The following is a 22,636-nucleotide window of genomic DNA, read 5'->3' as shown; positions in this document are numbered from 1 at the left end:
GCTTTTAAACTTCCCATGTCCAGGAAGAAATTGAGTGAGTACAATGCCAAGCATCAGTAGTTTGCACTGAAGACAAAATAACGTTTGATGACTAATCCTTTTGATGCTGATGTCCAGAGGTCGTTCCACTTCTAAGTTATATATTTTTATTTGACGTTTTGCGTAAGACATTGAAAATCTGTTGCATAAAATTTCCATATCAGATGTAGCAGCTTTTTTCCCCAAGTTCATCCGCTTTTTTGTTTTCTATGAATTTAGTATGCCCACGAATCCAGGGAAAACAGACATGGGTGCATTTTTGAACATTCAATCTTATAGAAACAGCAATTTGATTTAAATTGTGTTTATCATTTATTGCATTCAGCGCACTGAATATACGAACATTTTTGTCGTTTTCTCTGCACCATCGCACCACAAATTTAGTGGTCCAGAGTTCAGCTTGGAAAGTTGAGCAATTTGAGAAGTGTGTGTACAGTGCAGAAAATATTTCTAAATCATTATTGTAGACCATAAAAGCACATTCAACCTTGTCGTTTTCATCATTATTTGGTATACGGGAGCCATCTGTATAAATATGGGTACTGTACAACTTTTGCACATAAATTCGTGGTATTGGCAGGGATGACCATACTCCAAGAAAAGGGTTAGATGCTCCACATCGATATTTAGCACAGGTAATGGTAAAGATTTCCTTTCCTTTGCAAACGTTATTTCGGCTGTAGCAATTGCAACTAAATATATTGGTTCTATGCCAGCTGTAATGAGTGCTATAACAGTAGAAATTGTATGGTAAGCGCGGGAAATCGTACTTGTCAACTTCATTACATATTTCTGAATCTTTATCAAAAATGAAATCCTATAATGCTGCCAAGAAAAATGAGGTTCAGGATTTTAAAAAGAAATCTTCAGGGATAACAATAATGAACTTCTCATATTCGTTTCACATTAGACCTGAGATTGTGCAAATGTTACTGAAACTATGGAAATACTAAAATAAATAAATAAAATAAAAGTGGACAATTCTGGACGTAACAATATACTGTTAACAGCAGGAAAAAGAACATTGCCCTGATAGTAAATAAAGTTTGCCCACAAAAATAAAAAGTAAATGAAGCGACGGACAAATTAGATTTCTCAGCAGATATGTTGCTAAGCAATTTCGAAGCGTGAAATGCACAAGAGTTACGGCATAGTAAAGAACTTAAGAAAGTTTGCTTCTAAAAATAATATTTCCTATATAACATGAACATTGTGGAAGCCACGATTTGTGACCTCTTCAATAGGCTTGTTCGTTACGTTTAATTTTGCAGCAGTTAGAATACATGATAGAAATAATGAGGCTATTAAATACATTATTTATTATGTGTGTTTGTGCTCGAAGTTTTATCTAAACTTTGCCTCGCAATATATACAGAGTGTGCCAAATTGATGTATACACATTTTGAAACACTACTTCTCAGCAACGAGATGAGACAGAAATACGAATTTTGCGGTTTTGTATTCCTGAAGACCGTACATGTTCAAATTGGTCCCCTTTCGCCACAGTACACTCCCAATAACGACGTACAACAAAGCGACATACCAACTGGATTGTTGCTAATGGAACATCATTACAGGCATGTTCAATGTGAACTCACAGTTCCTCCAGTGTTTGTGGTTTTGTGGCGTACACTGTGTCCTTTAGAACTCCCCATAGGTAGAAGACTGGAGGGGTTAAATCCGGAGAGGCGGGAACTCCGCAGCATTCCTCTTCGTCCTCTTCTGGATCGTTCTCATTTAGTGCGTGGACAAGTCTCGGAATGTAAGGTTTCCATTTTTGAGCTCGCAAAATTCGACGAACACTGATATCAATCTCACGAGAACATTGCCTCATTGACTTCTTTGGGGACTGTGCAAAAGCCTGCATGACTGCATTAACACTCTCGTTATCGTTGAAACTTCTCTTTCTTCCGTACCGCCCTTTCAACACATCTTGCACCGTTCCGTCGATTTCAAACTTGTCTCGGATTCTTGTGATAGTTAACATTGTTGGTGGTTGTGTCCCATATTCAACCCTCCAACGTCGTTGAACCTCAACAACATTTTTCACTTTCCAATAACACTTCAAGATCCATTTACGTTGATCGAACGATAATTTTACCGCCATCTTTGTTTATAAACAGATGAACATTTTTCCATGCTTTCCATTGCCTTCGCAAAAATCGTATTTCTATCTCATTTCTTTGCTGTGAAATAGTATTTCAAAGAATGTATACATCAATTTGGGACACTCTGTATATAAAATCTAACACAATTGTATACTAATAAGATGGAACCTTCTTGAGCAGTTACGCTGTCACATGGTTGTGCCCTAATTAGAGATGTAGTTACTCTTTAAATTATAAAAGTATTACATACCTTTGCATAATAGTATTAACGTATACATTTATGAAGAATCTCATTTGTATCTATCTAAATATAAAGATTTTAACTTGCTTATTTCTGTTTCAATAACGATTCAATAAACAAATCTGTTTGTGCAAACACAAAACTTAGTCGTCTTTTATTTTGAGTTACCGTACTTTAGCCGGGCCGGGTGACTACTGGTGTCTAAGGCGCGCTCTCCTTAGGCTACGCGGTCCGAAAGTTCGTGGGTTCGAATCCTGTCTCGCGCTCTCCTTAGGCTACGCGGTCCGAAAGTTCGTGGGTTCGAATCCCGTCTCGAATATGGATGGATGGATGGATGGATGGATGGATGGATGGATGGATGGATGGATGGATGGATGGATGGATGGATGTTCCTTTTTAATGTTCCGTCCTGTGTGTGTCTCAGTGGAGGCCCTTACGCTGTGCTGACCCCAAGCTAAGAAAGCACACAAATGTGTCATTGTCTAGTGTGTGTCTGTGTGTGTGTGTGTGTTTGTCTATAGAATTGTCTCCTCCCCTACAGACAGTGGTATGTAACACATCACAGGGGAGATTAAACGACCAATAAATGAAATGAATCAATGATTGTCATCATCCTTTTTTACATTGTACGGATTACATCTTGTACAAGAAAATAAATTATATTCATCAGCATTATCATCATTTCCTTTTACATTTTACGGATTATAGAATGGAGAAGAAAATAAATAATATTAATTATATACCGAGAAAATATTACGTAGACTAGATCAAGTATCAGTTAATCGTCATCCTCGTCTTCATTTTACCGATTATATCAGCTGTCATTTTCGGAGTTATAGCAAATCATGGTAGGCTACTATGGTTATCTCTTTGATTGTTATAAGAAATTACTTCTAAGATATTACCTACTTTTTGTGGAGTGCATAGTAACAGAGCTATTGTCTAATAATAACCTAATGGCATAGGAACAGGGACTGCAATAGTAGGCTAGCACAGTATCAGTCGATGCTAACCTTGATATTGGTGTCGAAAGCGCTTTTATAATATCTTGAAGCCTCGGTTGAAAAGTTTAATACCGTAACATTTGATATTAAGTTGGTGAAATGCTAAATAGTAACCAATGAAAGCGACTAATTTTGATTAAAAACATTAATATTGAAGAAAAGTATATCTAACATTCCTCACAATCAGCAAAAAAATACATAATAGCATTAAAGTTCGTTTTCAAAAAAGTGGTTTTCGTCTCTGTTCACGATTTTCCCTTAAGCCTTGGTTTTTCTGAACCGACGCATGCGACGTGCGAGGTGCGAGGCCCGCCTCGCACAAGTACAGACTACGCGAGAGATAGTGAGTGGTTTCTATAGCTGCGAGATGCGAGGATTGCATACGGGATCAGCGGTTAGGAGCGCTACTGGATTTCCCAAGTAAAAGTCAAGTCCTCACTTTTCTGTGACTTCTTTCTTCACAAAACTCTCGCGTGATGGAAATAAATGTTGAATGTTATGCAAGTGAGATCTCGCATTCACACTTTACATTTCATCTTCGTAAATTTGACTTTCGATTATGATTATAACGAAGAGCAGTCATTGTTCAAAGAACAACAGTAATGCAATTGGACAACGATATGAGTATTTAACAAACCCATAAGTTATATAATTTTTATTTTTCACTGCAAAAGTTAAGAGACAAGTTTGTACTTGTTTCGGAGATACATGCCGAGTTTTCTGGAAATGCCACACAAGAGGCACAGAACGTGATGGAGGGGATCAAGACAATGTAAAATCAGGTTACGAACATACCCTATAATCCGCAGTTTTACCCAAAAATGAAATGGGACACATTATATATATATATTTTTTTCAAATTAAAGTATTCTTGATCAAGCTTCGGTCTAAGTATCGAATGCTCAGAATACTTCGGAATTCCGACGTTAGATGTGATTATTTCGATTTCACACAAATAGAGCAGACATCCGTTGACCCACGCATTACATTGTAGGAACTAGAGATGAACAGAACTAAATGCCGTTCTCGCTCGGCTGTGTTCGTTGCACTTGTCTTTCGAATCTCGTCTCATAACTCTCATGCGCTTCGAGTCTTGCTCATCATTCTCGAAATAGAATTTGGTCGACGTGGAAAGATTTCGTAACTGTGAATAACATACATCATTCAAATAAATAACATTAGAGATATTTAATTGATACAAAAAGACAAAACAAAACAGTAATATAGTTATCAGAATGTTTTGTTTTTATGATCAGATATTACTTATGGTTATATAAAAAGAAAGAAAATTCTCAAATAAATTTGCATTTCTAAGAAACTTAAAACATAACGTTAAATAAAGCGTTAATATTGTTTTTACTTGAGATTGTACACTTGCGCTCAAACATACGAAAAAAATCGTAGCCTTTTAATAAGGATCTAGTAATTAAATAAAGATTTGGGAACGGATTGTTATACACTGAAAGGTAGAGATGCTGTTTCAAATAAGCTACTTGATTGTTTATACATACAGTTGCCAAAACAAATAAAAGTTCAGTGTGGTATAAACAACTGCGACGATTCAAGATTGCTTGATGTTCAAGAGTTGACCACTCCCAATGTCTTGAACGTCGCTTGATTCATTCACAAGCAGTCAACGACGTAGACAATATTGTCGTGCGGATTTTCGGCTTTGCGGGCGCTGTTAGTCTTGCTTTCTTGATCGTTGTTCAACTCTAGTAGGAACATACAGTATAAACAGGCGGAAATAATGTGTGTTTTACTAGAATACAGTATAAATAAATACTAGAATACAATATAAATAAAGAAGCAGGCTAGCAGGCTGAGAAAACATTGTTCAATTGATAGCATTAATGAATTTGCGATTGTGATTGCAAGTTCATTAAATAAATTAGAATCGTGATAGAGTGAGTAGGGTACGCCACAGTACTGCGACATACATCTCCTCTTGAATGAGAGTCAGAGTCGAGTCGCAGAAAGGTATACTGTACGCCGCAATAAACAAGCAATAGCATGTGTTATTAGCACTTTTCCACGTATGTCGACAATGTGTCTCATTTGAATAATTACTATCCCAGTAACGAATGATCCTAGAGAGTTTGTTTGGCTTGACTTTTAAGGGCCAGGCCAGGGACTGATCATGCATACGTTCACAGTGGCTTATTGTGCGCTCTTTAAATGCGAAAATTTTTCCAAGTCTGAGATGTGAATCCTTTACTGATAAACGGGCCATCCTGCTCAGTCCTAGCAGAGCGAAGTCCTTTCTCCAGAAGAGACCTAGGAAACCCCAGGACACAGAGTCCCAAGAATTCACACTATCCTATTTTATGTTACTGAAGATGATACGGTAGACTCTTGCTAATTCTGCTATTTCTTGCACAGAGGAGTGCCGGATTAGCGAGAGTGCCGGATTACTGAAAGTGTTTGAAAATGTCATTAAATTTAATGTTATAAGCTGCGCCAACCACTCCACTTGCATTTTTAAATTGAAACTAGAACATTCCACATGTGGCCGTTGTATGTAGGCCTATCCCAGCACTTTTTATATGTAATGGTACACCTCACATTTCTCTATCCGGTGCCACCATGAACATTTATTACGTTAACACAGGGCTGGGCACCATGAGCGCTTTCTACTCTCTCACGGGGAGCCATATGATTTCTCTTCATCGCCTTTCTTCCCCGCCGAACACCGCGCAGCGTTGATTCAGTAACTGATGAATATTAAGCGTCCCCGTTTAGAGTCTGGATGCGCTCCCGATGCCCAGCCCTGCATTAACACATTCTTTGCAGTACACGTCTACACAAATACTCCAAATATACCTTCTTATTACTGGTCTATCCTCCCATTCAATACGTATCCTACATTTCATTTGCTATTCTCTATTTGTTCACTAATCGTAATATTAGCCCTTTCCAAGTGCCATCTCTGATAATCTATACCACTTTCAACCCTTTTTCTCTCTAACTAATATTCACTAATATCTCAATTTCACTTTTTCTCTATAAAATACCAGATTTTATTTTTACCCTATTTTTCCCTTACCTCTTCCTCCTATTTTTCTCTTATCTCCATTTACTGATCGGTCCACACCTGTGGAGTAACGGTTAGCGCAGCTGGCCGCGAAACCAGGTGGCCCGGGTTCGATTCCCGGTCGGGGCAAGTTACCTGGTTGACGTTTTTTCTAGGGTTTTCTCTCAACCCAATATGAGCAAATGCTGGGTAATTTTCGGTGTTGGACCCTGGACTCATTTCACCGGCATTATAACCTTCATTTCATTCAGACGCTAAATAACCTAAGATGTTGATAAAGCGTCGTAAAATAACCTACTAGAATAAAAAAAATTACTGGTTGCTCTGGGTAGTGCAGTCGGTTTAGCGCTGGGCTTCTGTGCCCGGCCCAGGTCGATGGCATTTAAGTGTGCTTAAATGCGACAGGTCCATGTCAGTAGATTTAATGGCATGTAAAAGAACTCCTGTGATAAAAAAATTCCGGCACAATCGGCGACGCTGATATAACCTCGGCAGTTGCGAGCATCGTTAAATAAAACAAAAATTTAATTTTTCATTCACTTATTCAGTTCACTTAATACGTTTTCTCTATTATACTCTTCCTATTTGCACTCACTTTCACTTTCTCACTACTTCACTTACCCCAGTTCATTTCTCACCATTTCTCACTCACTGTAATTACGTTTACTCTTTTTCTTCTCATTTGATTCTCTTATTGTTCTTCTTTTTCTTCTTTTCTTCTTCTCCTTCTTCTTCTTCTTCCCCTTATAATTTCACTAATTACTTCTCGATCATTTTACAGTTCCACTTTAGTTCCACTTCACATCCCCACATTTTTCAATTGCATCTAATACTCCTAAAATTTTATTTTTCACATCTTTAGCTGTCGCAGGTTCTGACCTACCCGTCACTGCCCCAAATTCATTTCTTCCTGCACTGCTCGTTTCTGCCAAATTAACGACTTCGTATACATATATAAGTAATACATGACACCGCTGCAAATTTCTCAGAAAACAATTACAATAGAAGTGATAGGAAGTACACTAGAAGGAAGCCGGATGATTGAGAGACCGAATTACTGGGGGGCGGATTAGCGAGAGTCTAGTGTAAATGAAATGAGTGAAAGTGTAGTGTTGGTGGAATGAAAGATGAAACGGAAATACCTCGGGGAAAACCCTCTACAACATCTGCTTCGTCCACCACAAATTCCATCACAATTAGGACGGGAATCGAATCCGGACCACCTGGATAGAAGACCAGCGTGCTAGCGCTGAGGCACGGATGCTGCGATCTTGGAGTATTGTTTTCCTTACTTAAATTACAGGATTGTTTCCGATCTCTGATAACGAATTTGAATTACATCATGTGCGTCGGAAGTCACACGACAGCTGAACTGTGGCGCGAGGTGACAGACCATTAGTGAGTGATCTCTGCACGGCGACTCAGCAGAAATTTCCAAGAAAATCGAGCCTTTTTGTAAGGTATACTTAACAACCCCTTCCGATGCCAAGTACATTTAAGTGAAAATAAAAGAAGCCTGCAATAAACGAGGTTTCGTTATTTCCAAGAAAGGCATCTTCTATGTACTTAATAAGATTGGAAAAGCTCGAATGCAATTAATTTGTATCATCTCGTGGGATGCGGCGACTTGTGACAGGGGGTGGATTTGCTTGCTTTTTCCACTCTGGAATTAATCCCATCCGAGCTTTGCCAGTCTTATTACGTACACACAAGATGCCTTTCTTGGAAATAACGAAACCACGTTTTTTTTCAGGCTCCTATGATTTTCACGTAACTGTACTTGGCATCGGAAAGGGTTGTTATGTACCCCTCCCAAAAAGGCTCGATTTCCTTGGGCATTGCTACTGTGATACACCGTGCACTCTGATTATGAAATCACTCACTATTGGTCTGTCACCTTTCGTCGCAATTCAGCTGTCGGTGTGATTTATGACGCACATGACGTCATTCAAATTCGTTATCAGAGATCGGAAACAACCCTGCAATTGGCATTATTCCCTTTATATTTCAGTGCTGTTTTTGGACGGCATTTCCCGAACACACTGTTGTATTATCGGAAGGGAAGTACTTACTGTTACAAGTATATATTGAGTCTGTAGCATCGCAATATCCATTCATTTGAATATTCTCCCTTGTTGTCTGTACCAATGTTTTCCGTCTTTGTTGGTCCATTTTCACTGTTCTGTTGTTGCAGTCTCATCCGCCGGGACTCACGCCCGGAGCCGTCGATCCGCTGCGCCATCCTGAGCGGCGCCACCCGCGTGCCAGCCGTTGCGCACGACCACCGGTCCGCCGCCAGGCTCCGCATCGACCCCAAGGTGCTCGTGTTCGTGGAAACAACGTACTCTCGCCTCGGCCGCGAGATCGCAGAGCTTCTAGTCTACAATAGAATCAAGTAAGTTGCCTTTCGTCTCACTTCCACATGCATTCATTGGTGCGTGAGAAGCTCCCCTGACGACTTTCCATGCATTGAACGAGGTTTCGATGCTAGGTAAACCCCGTAAGATTTGTGGTAGGCAGAAACAGGCCTAGAAATAAACTTGTATTGGCGATCGCGCCATCACAATTGTCATTTAACCATAATTACACTACAGACTTACAGGAATGTCAAATTATGTGAACACTTCAATGGGAAATATATACAGGGACATCATTTTATTTTTAGTTCAATTTTTATTGTACCCGAGTTTTTTAATGTACTTCATTCCCACCCCTTCTACTAGTAACCTTACACACGTCCTCCACACAGAACCAAGGCCGCATATGCAGTTAAAGTCGTCTTACGATCACAGTAAACAGTACTGAGTTAGTGAGTATAGTACGTTCCAGAAATATGTTCGCGTTTTCCAGTGACGAAAGACGAATCATATTTTCGCACAGGTACTGTTGTCCGTTGTCTAAGTCGCATTCCGGTTTCTCTCACCCGCTTCTGCTCGCCCCTCTGTAAAGGCCAGTGACTGGGTTGTCTTAGCTCTTTTCTGAAAACATTAATTTCTGTTAGGAATTGGACGTCTACGTAATATTATATAACTGTTTAAAATAACTTAAATAAAAGTGCCTCATTAAGTAATTAACTGTCACATGATTTCTCCCTTTCTACGACCCTGCGACATAACCACTTGGAGAGACAGTAGATAGCATGTCTGAGTAATTTTATCTGTGCGGGTCGGGCAGAAGTAAAGATTGAATTTGTACTCTTTTATAGAGTAGGTACAGAATTATTTCAACATGAGTTAGGTACTAGTACGAAGGATGAAACTGGTAATTGGAATTAGGTACAATAGTCTATAGTGCGATAATATGCACAAAAGAATTGAAGCCTCTATCGAAATGAACGGCCACCATTTTCAAAAATGTGCTTACATATCCACATTATGATTATTTTTCAATTTAACTTCAATCTCTATATTGTACGCTAATAAGCTAACAGTATAATATAGGCCTATACTGCACAATGAATACGTCCGCATGGATGGCTCAGTTCGTGAGTAAAAACACTCATTGTTAATACTGTACTATATGTTGATTAAACAGAAACATAATGAAAATTATCAAACTCAAAATCGCGATATTTCCTAGTTTACGTAAATGGATGACTACTTTTCTTCCCTCCTATACTTAGTAAAGTGATTTGTTTGTATTTTACGCCAGTATCATCGAACTCCAGTCGTGGAAGGGAGTAGCAAACGGTGTTTCCGGTTCTCAATCGTTAATCCAAAGGTATAGTCAGCTTAATATTGGAAATGTTAGTAAAAATAAAATGATGTCCCTGTATTTTTTATTATTTCAAGTATATGTCATGGGCAACAGGTTAACGTTAGAAGAAAGAAGAGTGGTGGCAAGCTTCAAAGAAATGTTTTGATCTCCAACCATACATAGTCCGTAGAAAGTTTGAACACAGATTTCAATTAGACTCACCAAATGTGAATGTCTGGTGTGCCGTTAACACTACTCGTGTAAATGCTTACTTTTTTGACAACAAGACATTGGATTCCAGAAGGTTTTTTACACATGTTGCAGTCATATGCTATCGATGAACTTCCATTGAAAATTTAAACTTCATCAATTCCTCAACTAAATATTAACTTTAATTCCAGACTCAAACGTTGTAACATGTAAACAATTTAAGCGTCATCGAACATTCGTGGATTCAAGAAACAATACCGTATAAAGGAATATTTTATTATTAGAATACAGCATACAAATCAATGTTATGAATATGATACATTAAGCCTACTATATCTTAGAGTAAAACTATTTCCAGACGTAAAAATGATCCACATGTACAAATTTTTAATTCAGTCGTTTTACGAATATTAAAAAAATAAGTATTATGGATTTTTTTAGCAATAAAAGACCCTATTACTGGAATGGATAATAAAAAAGGAAAAACTAGGGACAAGTTTAAAGTATTTGATATTATAGCCAAAAATGCAACTAGACGTATGAAATATATTGGACTCAACCGGGAGCCATGATCTTCTAAGGGTCCGAAGAACAATTAATGGAGGTCCGCGAACAAAATAATAGCGATTATAATGATGATGATGATGATAATAATAATAATAATAATAATAATTATTATTATTATTATTATTATTATTATTATTATTATTATTATTATTATTATTAAAAAGTTGTATGACAATTTAAACATTCAACAATTTTGCGTTACATATAACATAACTAAATTGTTTTCACTTTAAATTAATATCAAATTGCACATTACTTTGTTCTACATTCTACTCTGTACTTATAGCGAGAGTGCCGCACTAAAGTAATGTGAGGAAAAGTGGGACCTCTTCATAAAAAAGATTCAGAAACATTACAGTAGGCCATCCAAATCCAATTTCGATAGTTTAGAAAATGATATCAATATTTTCAGCAGTAAAAAGCAGTTTATAAACTCCATAATAATAATAATAATAATAATAATAATAATAATAATAATAATAATAATCTATATATATAATTTGAACTGGTAATGGAAATTACTGGAAAACGGCTGAAAGGATTTTAATGAGTGACTCTCCATTTTCATGCCTGTCATCCAAAGTTTTTCGGAAAAGTAGTAGTTTTCACTGAAATGTTAATTTTCCTACATAATTTTCCTATTTTCCAAAATCATCTGTTGTCAGTTTTGAGAACTAATTTTATTGAATCACGGCCGACTTGATTGAATTTCAGAACAAAACACACACTACAATAAACAATAGGCTATTACACGAAGGCCATGACCTGCAGGATTGCCCACATATTTAGAGCTCAATTCAATTTGTTATTAAAAACTGATTCTGCAGTGTATAATTTTCTGAGTACAGCTGTGTATTGGATATTCAAATCTACGAAACTTGAGGCGGTTTGATGACATTATTACCATTAGAAATTAAATATTATTATAGTTAGTATCATGATGCGTCTATTCTTCATTAATTGTACATAATATGGATGCTATATTGATGACATGAAATTGAAACGTTTTGAGGTTATGTAAGTAAATGTAGAGAATATCTTAATTTAGATCTTCATTTCTATAATTTACTGAGTGACTGCTATATATAACTACAAAACTTAAGTAAGATAATAATATTGTTATTAAAAATCAAATATTTTTATACTTATTAAACCAGTGGGGTTGGGTCTTTTTCATATACTTAATGGCGGTGTAGTGTAGATATTGATATGTGTCATTGTCTTCAGTATTGGCTCGAGAGAGCGCAAAAATTACAGTTCCTAAGGAAAGATCAAAAGGTATTACTTACTGATAAAATAAGAGGCCTAGAAAATTTTGTACTCTCCAGATCATTTCAGCAAGATCTCTTAGTAGGATAAAATGATTTTACGCTCTACATTTCAAGTTCTACATGCATCAGCTATACGAAAATGCTATTGCTCGAAAGCTTAGCAAACCTGACATTTTTTTTTTTTTGCCTACAATCCACAATGACCTGAAATAGCTACTGGTATCGTCCTGACATTGTTACTTGCGTTTTCGAGTTGAAACTCAAAAACTGAAGTTGGATAGGTTCAAGAAGAAGTATTTGGCCTAAAAAAATCCATTCAGAGGGAGTATGTTTCATTATTATGGAAGCAAATAACTATCAAAAAGACAGGTATTCTTCATTGAAAATAAATCTGAAAAATTTTTATTTGAACGTCTAACCAACTTAGTTTGCAGCAGCATTTGCTGCACAAGCCACTAGTAATAATATAATATAATATTCTATTATCTAACGGAAAACCTTTCTCTCTTTTGATCAGAGTACGTTACAATTTTCAGTTAGGTGACATTTCTCGTTCAATTACTACAGGGACATCATTTTATTTTTACTTCAATTTTTAGTGTACCTGAGTTTTTGAATGTACTTCACTTCCACCCCCTCTAATAGTAAACTTCCAACCGTTCTCAACCCACAGTCAAAGTCGCCTTACGGTCATAATAAACAGTACTGAGTTAGTGAGTATAGTACTTTCCAGAAATATTTTCGCGTTTTCCAGTGACGAAAGAGCTTTAAATATTGAATCATATTTTCGCACAGGAACCGTTTGCCTACGTCGCATCCCGGTTTTCCCCACCCGCTTCTGCTCTCCCCTCTGTAAAGGCTAGTGGCTGGGCTGTCTTAGCTCTTTTCTGAAAACCTTAATATCTGTTAGGAATTGGACGTCTACGTAATATTATACAACTGTTTAAAAAACTTAAATAAGAGGGCTTCGTTAAGTAATTAACTGTCACGTGATTTCCCCCCTTTCTACGACCCTGCGACAAAACGACTTGGACGGACAGTAGATAGCATGTCTGAGTAATTTTATTTATTGGATCGGGCAGAAGTGAAGATAGAATTTACAGTACGTAAGGCACTCTTTTATAGAGTAGGTATAGAATTATTTCTCATCCACCTCTGCTTCGGCATGTGCACGTGAGGCCAGCAGCTGCCTGGTCGGTCTAGGCCCTTCACGGGCTGTAGCGCCACGGATTATTATTATTACAGAATTATTTCAACATGAGTTACTAGTAAGAAGGACGAAACTGGTAATTGGAATTAAGTATAATAGTCTATAGTGCGATAATATGTACAAAAGAACTGAAGCCTCTATCGAAATGAACGCCACCATTTTCAAAAATGTGTTTAAATATCCATATTATAATTATTTTTAAACTTCATTCTCTATATTGTACGCTAATGTGCTGTAGACAGTATAATATACACTGCATAATGAATACGTCCGAATGGATAGCTCAGTTCGTGAGTAAAAACTCGTATTGTTAATACAAGCTAACACCTAATGAAAATTATCAAACTCAAAATCGCAATATTTCCTAGTTTACGTAAATGGATGAACTACTTTTCGTCTCTTCTACTCGTATATCTAGTAAAGTGATCTATTCATCTTTATAATATTCAATGTAAATTATTTATTTTCAATAAATTTTTATCGTTTTGATAGCTACCACTTCTTGTCGCAGAATATTCCTTTTTTTTTTTTTAATTTCATTATGTATTTTTTTAACATTAATTTACATTTTCTTTTTTGTTCATTTGAATTGATTAGGATGCCGATATTTTAAATCCAAGATTTGGACGGCTATCATTTCAATTGTCTCTCACGCCAGTATAATCGAATTCCAGTCGTGGAAAGGGGCAGCAAACGGTGTTTCCGGTTCTCAACCGTTAATCCAAAGGTATAGGCAGGTTAATACTAAAAATATTAGTAAAAATAAAATGATGTCCCTGTACATATTATTCTCTTCAATTTGAAACATTCCTGCAAACCTTTGTTCTGCCTTCGCTCAGCGTTTTCCTAACTCACCCATATTATCTTTTTAAACTTCTAATTTTCTGACTGGGCTAGCCGGAGGATACTATACTAGCTTAATATTGTGGAATATTTGGGCATGATTCCGAAGCGAGCTATCTTGAATAAGGTGGTTCTTCTTAGTCCCTTCAGGCAAATACTGAGGTTGTGTATTAAAGTAGAACACAATCGACTGCATTCAAATGGTTTTCTTTTCATCAATTCAAAATCTTTTTCTTGAGTAACAAGTACTGAATTGACCGGAAGGATTAACAGCTGAACTAATTAAACATAATTCAAATAAATTACACGAAAAATTAAGACGAGTAATGAAAAAAAAAAAAGTCTAAATGGAGAAAACATTCCAGAAGAGTGGAAACTTGGGATATATCTCTGTAATTCACAAAAAATACAAAAAAGATAATTGTTACAACTATAGAGGAATTACGGTTACTAACAAACTGAGCCGCTGGTATGGAAGGGTTATACAACACTTTTTGGAAGAAAATCACAAAGAAACATTGGAAATAGAACAGACTGGATTCAGAGCACGACGCTTTACTATCGATAATATATTTTGCCTTGTTCAAATGATAAAAAGACAGTAGTCTCCATCTAACTCTCATTGATTTAGAAAAAGCATATCTCAGTTTCAGAAAACTGCATCACACTAATAAATACAAAAATTAACAAACATAAAAGTAATCAGGGCAATAAAAATTATTTATACTCTGCGTTTTGCTGATGACCGAGTTGCTATGGTCCAAGACCAAGAAGATGTGGAATTACTTACATGGTTACACAATTATTGGAAAATTCGGGGTTGAATTTCAACACCAGTGTCGAAGCTCTTAAGAGAATTTTAAGGCTTAGCCAACCAAACACTTTGAGTTGTATCTAGTAATAGTGCAAGTTCCTAATAACGATGTATCGTAACACTTGTTTTCACTCAGATCCTTTCATATATTAAATTAAATTCACTGGTGGCAGTCATTCCACTGCGAGAGGCTTGTGACAGAAGCCTCGTATCTAGGCGCGACGGCTTCGATCATAGGCAGCGCCACTCGCAAACTTGAGGGAAGGCCGGGAGGGGGAGGAGGGGTATCGATTCGTTACGTCTCATTAGCAGGTTGCGGGCTAGTCTCAACTGCGATATAATACGCCGCTTTATGTTGGTTTTCTGTGATTGCGTTGCGTTATTGAGTGTTAGTTTAATCAAAAGTGCATTCGTATGTGTTACATTCTAATTTTGTGTAAAATGGCTCATACTGAGAGAACATTGACGTCATTATTTGTAGAATTAAAAGGGAGACCGTTTTCACGTTGGGCGTATGAAACAAAATAAGCTTACAAAGATAGGAAGGAGATCGACACTGCATTTACATATGAAAATAGCGGATGGAGGAAGACAAAATAGGAAATTTCAATATTCATGGTATAAAAAATATCCTTGGCTAACAGGGTGCTCTGAGACAAGTAAGTTATATTGTTTTACATGTATTCTGTTTGGGGGTGAAAATGAGTGGTCATCATCTTCTTGTGGGGTCTGTGTCACAAAAAAAATTGATAGAAAAGGCGAGAAGCATCTGATCTATAAAACTATATAAGGTAAGCAGATTTTTTTTTCAGCCTACCCAATGTTTACACCTTAGCTTCATCACTGATCAACACAACTAAATCAAATTATTTTGTAATTGAAGGTATAGGGAAAGATCTAACAATTGAAGGTAGACACATTATTAAATGTCAAAATGAAGTGGAATATTTAGGAGCTTAAATAAACAAAGACGGAAAATATGATGAAATTAGAAACAGGAAAAGTAAATAAAATTATGCTAATCAGCACTAAATTTAATTTTATCGGGAAAAATATAAGTAGAATATAAAAAATGAACATTTATAGCACTATTGTTAAAAGTACAATCAATTATGGGGCATACAATTGCCCCCTCAAACACACAATTCAGTCTAAACAGTTTGCAACTGAATTGAACTTCTAGCATCGAGCAGCCCAAGTATCGAGAAATGATAAAATTATAAATAAATACAATTAGACGAGTGATGAAAGAAAATCTGCAGGTGTTAAAAAAAAAGTATCCAGTATTTTGTGGAGTGATAGAGTCGACGGCAGTTCGGAAGGCGATCGCTGCTATATGCGCCATAGCATTTCTGGCATGTGATGTCACAAACTTGTATTGTAGAACCAATCAGAATCAGTCAGTAACAAGCGCTTATCGAGTTCGTTTGTTCACGTGTGAGTGTTTCAGTACATTGAATAAGTAAAACTAACATATACTATGTGTGTATAAGGTAAATAAGTGGAATGGGAGAGTGTAAAAAGACGAGTACTGCACAGGCAGACGCGATAGATTGTGTTTAAAGTGTGTAATTACTTTAAAAACGTTGTTGAGCAGAACGCTGTCAGCCATCATGGTGTTGGCTGCAACGTTGCCAACGCGCAAGAAACGACTACAGAAGCATGTCGAACCTTGTAAAAAAATTGTTAGTGAAGGAAACAGGATTTGTTTGGTGTCATGCTTACACTAATCAACGTCAAAAGTCATTATTATCTTTTGAGAAATTAAATTCTCTTCAGCCCTATTTGTACTGCATGTGCGAGTGTACTATGATATGGCATTGTTGTACGCTCCCTTGTTCACTCTCTCCGTCTCTCTCGGCGCTAACTCTAGCAGACGACCGTCTTCCGAAATACTGTCGACTCTAGTATGCATCAAAACAAGAAAATAATGTCTAATAAACATGGGTCCTACAACATATACTTTCTGAGATATGAACACTTGTTCATAGGAGGTGCTCAATGGGACGTCCATTTATGGCAATGTATTTCTCTGCCCCACAATACACCAGACTACCAGATAATCACACCGTAGTGACACCCCTGGCATGGAATAATGATACGTCGCAAGGAATACTGAAAACAAAAGTCTGGTTGCGGACATGAGCGGGGTTCAGCAGAGATGGTGTTGTGAATTTTCGTAATCATCATGTGTGAGCTGATGAAAATCTTCATGCAGTTGAAGAAACAAGCATCAGTACCGATTCTCAATCAACGTATGAGCAGGCGTTCTCGGTTATAGATTAATAGGGCCATACGTGCTACCACAGAGATTAACTGGTGATTGTTATCAGGACTTTCTTATTAACGTATTGCCTACGTTGCTGGAGAATGTGCCATGTCAACAGAGACTAAAGATGTGGTTCATGCATGATGGCGTACCAGCACATTTTCTCCGCAATGGGCGGGAACACCTGACACTGACATTTCAGGACCGTTGGATTGGTCGGGGAAGCCCCACACCTTGGCTTCCTCGTTCCCTAAACCTAAATCCCCTAGACTTTTGGTTATGGAGACACATAAAGAAATTGGTCTACGCCACTTCAATCAACAATGTGCAGACACTACAGGATCGCGTCTTCAAAGCATGTCAGCATATACAAGAACAACCAGGTCAATTTCAAAGAGTGCGTGATTCCTTACGCCGAAGCGCAGAGGAGTGTATTGCCATGAATGGACGTCACATTGAGCACCTTCTATGAACAAATGTTTAGATCTCAGAAAGTATGTGTTGTAGAACCCATTTTTATTAGATACTATTTTCTTGTTTTGATGCATACTAGCACCTCCTAAAATATTGGATACTTTTTTTAATACTCTGTATAATTTTGGACGGAGGAGATAACATTGAAACAGCTAAGATGGTGCGGGCATATAAAACGAATGCAAGAAGACAGACATCGAGAAAATGTTTTAGAATGGATACCTTAAAAAAGCGTAAGAGAAGACCTGCAAGAACTTGAAAGGGAAATGTAAAAATAAAAGTGGCTGCATCTCTAAAGAATCCCATACGCACAGACTTACCTAGAGGTAGTCTGTACAAACCTAAATCCATATGCAAATTCCCTCGTGTATGGACGAAAGGTATTAAGACTTTCAGCCTGGAGACAAGTCTCCAGGGTTCAGAGGCTGCTTGAATTTTTACGACGGTAGCGCTCTCGAAAGTAAGCGGCAGGAAAAATAAACATGGAAACGAACTACTAGCATGTGGTCGAGATTTCGTCATTGTTTCGTTCTAAGGAGTTCTCAGTAACGTTTATAAGTTACAACAGCAAAACTACAGAGCTGGTATTTGAGAATGGCGCCAAGGAATGGCGAAAAAAAAAAATGAACACAGAACCACAGTCTAGTATATACAGTCGCGAAGCTTGGGGTGATTTTTTGCATTTCTCTCCTTAGTTGCTAGCCGCTTGGAGCGCTGTGTGTACTAGGAACAATAGACTGTGTCACTGCCATCGTGATCTAATACAGGCCGTAAGGCAGACCATGTGACTCGCTTAACCCGATCACGAAGGGCGGCGTTTCAACCATATAAATTAGTTGGAATGCATAAAAAGTAACATATATTTCTCTAAAATGTAGTGTAATTGCATTAATAAAATTTAAAACAATGATTAGGAGAAACTTCAGACATAATTCCTTGCGAGTTAAGGTGTAATATTATTTTTGGTGTGAAAATTACGTTGTTCGTATGTGTAATAGATCTACCTGCCTTTATTTCGATTAAATATTGCGAAATTATTGTACATTCATTTATGCACGATTCAATAATTTTCAGTTGCACCGCACGATATGTTGAAATTATAGGTTATGTTTACTGTACCAGTTGCCCCTTTCTATCTAATTTTAGTGGTCTCCAATGTCCTGCCATTCATATGGAAATATTATAGGTTATGTTTACTATATCTTATATTCCTAAATTCGCAATTATACATTATAATTAAGCATAATGCCATGTATGATACTCCGCACATTCAGTTTGTCTGTATTTTAATACTACAATTGAGTATTGAATTATTGTATTTATCTACTACCTAAGAGACGAAGTAACAATCGTACGTATACTAATTTCATAAGAGTGGTATGATAAATTTTCTGTCTTTATCAAGGATGTGCTATATTAAAATCACAATATAAATTCTTTTTTATTAAACCTCAAAATAGCTTCCATTCTAAACTTAAAATGTTGTTGCGAAAAGATTATGTTAACATGTAAAATTCTCTTCACATTAAAATAACACAGTTTTGTAATAATTTCTGCAATATATTATGCAACAAGAAGTAAAGGGAACTTATGGACACATTACACTAAATAAAACTTAGCTATGATACGCAATAAAGTTATAATATATTAATTCACTCAGCTCCATACACTGAAATAGAAAACCCGAACATATATTACGGCCTGGTCTAGATCGAAAAGGCATTGACTGTGCCGTATTTCGCATTGTTGTGAAAAGTTGTGTAAACTGTGAAATGTTCGTTATCGGTTGTAATAACTGTAAATGGCTAAAATACAATAATTTGAGTAATAATATGGGACAAGGAGACGTTTGTTGCACTATAAATTCTAAGAAAAAGAGGTTAGATTTATCCTTCCGAAAGATCCAGGAAGACGAGTTTATAAAATATAATATATACTTTATGAAAATAATATATAAACCATATGTATTTCGTATTTCAATAGTGGAAGGAAGGTGTTAATTTTTCAAAAGAACACGATATCAAAAGTACAATACATTTTATCGTCTGCTTGGGAAAGAGTCTGTGATGAGGCGATAGTAACGATCCTGTTGGCTAGCAACTATCTATGGATGCATATTTCAACTGTCTATGTTGCATATTTAGTAAGTATTGAGCTTCGCAAGTGTATATACTAAACTGTGACAGAACCATACAAGAACTGTATTTCTCGAGTGATTGCATTTCTCCATGGGAAGTAATCGATTTCAACGACCTCTTACGGCTTCTTGGTGAACTATAAATCTAGGAGGTAAGTCTGAGTGTGTATGAACCAACGAGCACAGAAAATAAGGTCAAACTGTTATCTTCCTTTTTTTATCATTATTGTTTGTTTAACCTTCCAGAGTACCATACTGCAATTTGAAGAGCCATCAATTTAAATATGTATATATGTGATTTATCGATGACAGTTTTGCAATTTTTGCTAAAAAAAATACGTGCCCAGCGATTCTGTATTACGAAACAAACAAGAAAGTGTGAGTCCTCCAGGAAATTAGGGACATATGGAATTCCTATTATCATAAGATCTTCTATAACGTAGCAACAAGATGGCGTCAGGTCCATCAAACCGGCTTCACTCCGTCCAATGGTATTAAGATGCTAGTGTCTACCCTATGTATTCTGTGCTCGTTGGTATGAACAGCCATCCATTCAAGCATACTTCCCGCAGTTAGTCTACACAGATAGGTTTCCGATAAATATAAATTTAAGACTTAAATATGAGTCGGGTACCTGCTTGAATGTTCGGGAGAGCGGAGCTATATTCACAAGATTGTGTATAATTTTTGTAGTTGTAATAATCGATGGCTATTTATCACAGTCTTGTGAAGAAATGTTTCATAAATGAGAAATGGAACAGACGGGGGCCTCAAAGTATTTAAACAATGATTGTTATATAACATAAACACTTGATAGCTTACGGTACCGGAGTGAAGTAGTCTATAACAGTGCTCGTTACAGTCCTATTCTTACTACAGTACTCTTATCTAAATGGTAACGAGTTAGTTTCTTGTTTTTTTTTTAGTTGGTTATTTAACGACGCTGTATCAACTACTAGGTTATCTAGCATCGATGAAATTGGTGATAGCGAAATGGTGTTTGACCAGATGAAGCCGAGGATTCGCCATTGATTATCTGACATTCGCCTTACGGTTGAGGAAAACCTCGAAAAAAAAAACAACCAGGTAATCAGTCGAATTGCGAATCGAACTCACGGCTCAAGCGCAACTCCGTACCAGCAGGCAAACGCGCTACCGCCTGACCTACACTGGTGTCTTCAAACGAAGTACTACCTAAAAGACGTCGCGTCGGGTGGACCAGATGTAGATGCTCTAACGCAGTGGTCGTCAGCACTCGCTGAAATGTGCAAAGGGTACGCGGTGCTGTCCCGTGTACACTGTCGTGCAACAGGGAGAGATAGAGAGCATACCCGCTAGCAGCTACGGAGTGCACCCTAGTGCACTGCGTTTTCCGCGGGTCAGAGAGACAAGCCCCAGCGTGCTCTGTGCTGACGACCCCTGCTCTAGCGGAAACTTCTAACGCTTGGCAGATTATTATTATTATTATTATTATCATCATTATTATTATTATTATTATTATTATTATTTTATTTTTGTTTCGAGTTGATTTTCTTATGTAACGTAATGATGTTCACGTACATTCTTTGTAATTTGGTTATCCAATATTTTTAAATATTGTATTAATTTAATATCTGTTATTGGGAAAAGACTGTGGAAAATAAACTTTAGATTCAATTGCTGTAGCATTGTAATTGCAGTTATTGTATTGGTGTTGTATAGGCCAAGTACACAAAGAAAACTAACGCCAGTGTTATCTCTTGAAATGTTATTGATTGTAAATGTAAGCATACAGTACAATCTTTGGGTATTCCAATCGTTTTCACCATTTTTTATTTCGATTTCAAAAGTTGTATTTTGTAAGTATGTAAAAATTTATGTTTTTGTTTTTAAATAATATTTCTTCGATAAGAGCTCATTTATAACGTATTTTTGCACGCTTATTCAGGCGTTAAAATTTTACAAAAGCAATAATAAAAAGCATTGACCCATATGTAAAATATAAGGATCGAAGCGTCAAGTGGACTCTTCGGTATGTAATCCGTTAAGTGATTCTATTCCCTGACGTTGAATACGAGTATAGTTGTTATTTCTCTACAGAGACTATTCAGAATTAATGAGATATGAATGAAACAATAAAGGAGGAATAACGAAATGAACATTACAGTAGAAACCAAAGTACTCAGAAAAAAACTTATCGCATAGTTGCTTTGTTTATCAAGTATCTCAAAGATTCTGTTAAACATTGAACCCTGGTCTCATTGTGCAAGTATCTTGTTTTGTTCTGTATTGTTCTCTTTACACAAGCTTGTGGCATGTGATATTTCGTCCTTCATTATCCCAATAAATATTTAAATTTACTATCATTTGTTAATGTATTCTTTCGACGCCACCGCTACAAATACACATTCACATGATTGCATACATTGTCTTTGAAAGTATTTCATAAGCTGTAAACTTTATTTGTGAGAATATATGTCATTAAAAGCAGTTTAATTAGTTTTCGTTTACTTTGTGATATTATTCAGGATGTAATTTTTAGTGAGAAAAGAAGTATGAATGCCTTAATATAATTTCGGTGTAAATAATAATGGTAGTTCTAAGCTTTGTATAGACTGAGATACTGGATTGGTCCTTGACAAAATTTCCATCACGAAAGATGAAAATTATAGAGATAAGCTTTTTGACAACTGTAACTGCAACACGTTTCTGAGATCAAAGTCTAACATAGAGATAACAG

At 36.7% G+C, this 22,636-nt stretch overlaps 1 protein-coding gene across 6 annotated transcripts in view; it reads left to right on the top strand.

The window, feature by feature from the left end:
• The window catches only part of sfl (N-deacetylase and N-sulfotransferase sfl), a 953,010-nt gene that overhangs the window by 819,797 nt on the left and 110,577 nt on the right, over positions 1-22,636 (top strand). For all 6 annotated transcript variants that reach the window (XM_069818157.1, XM_069818158.1, XM_069818159.1 and 3 more), the window contains one exon: positions 8,621-8,821. In XM_069818157.1, coding sequence (XP_069674258.1) covers positions 8,621-8,821 — 201 coding nt within the window. The remainder of the gene's footprint in view (positions 1-8,620; positions 8,822-22,636) is intronic.

The sequence above is a fragment of the Periplaneta americana genome, chromosome 2 (assembly GCF_040183065.1).
Source record: "Periplaneta americana isolate PAMFEO1 chromosome 2, P.americana_PAMFEO1_priV1, whole genome shotgun sequence".
Taxonomy (NCBI): Eukaryota; Metazoa; Arthropoda; class Insecta; order Blattodea; family Blattidae; genus Periplaneta; species Periplaneta americana.
The sequence above is the reverse complement of the archived record's forward strand: the minus strand, read 5'-3'. Positions and strand labels throughout refer to the sequence as shown.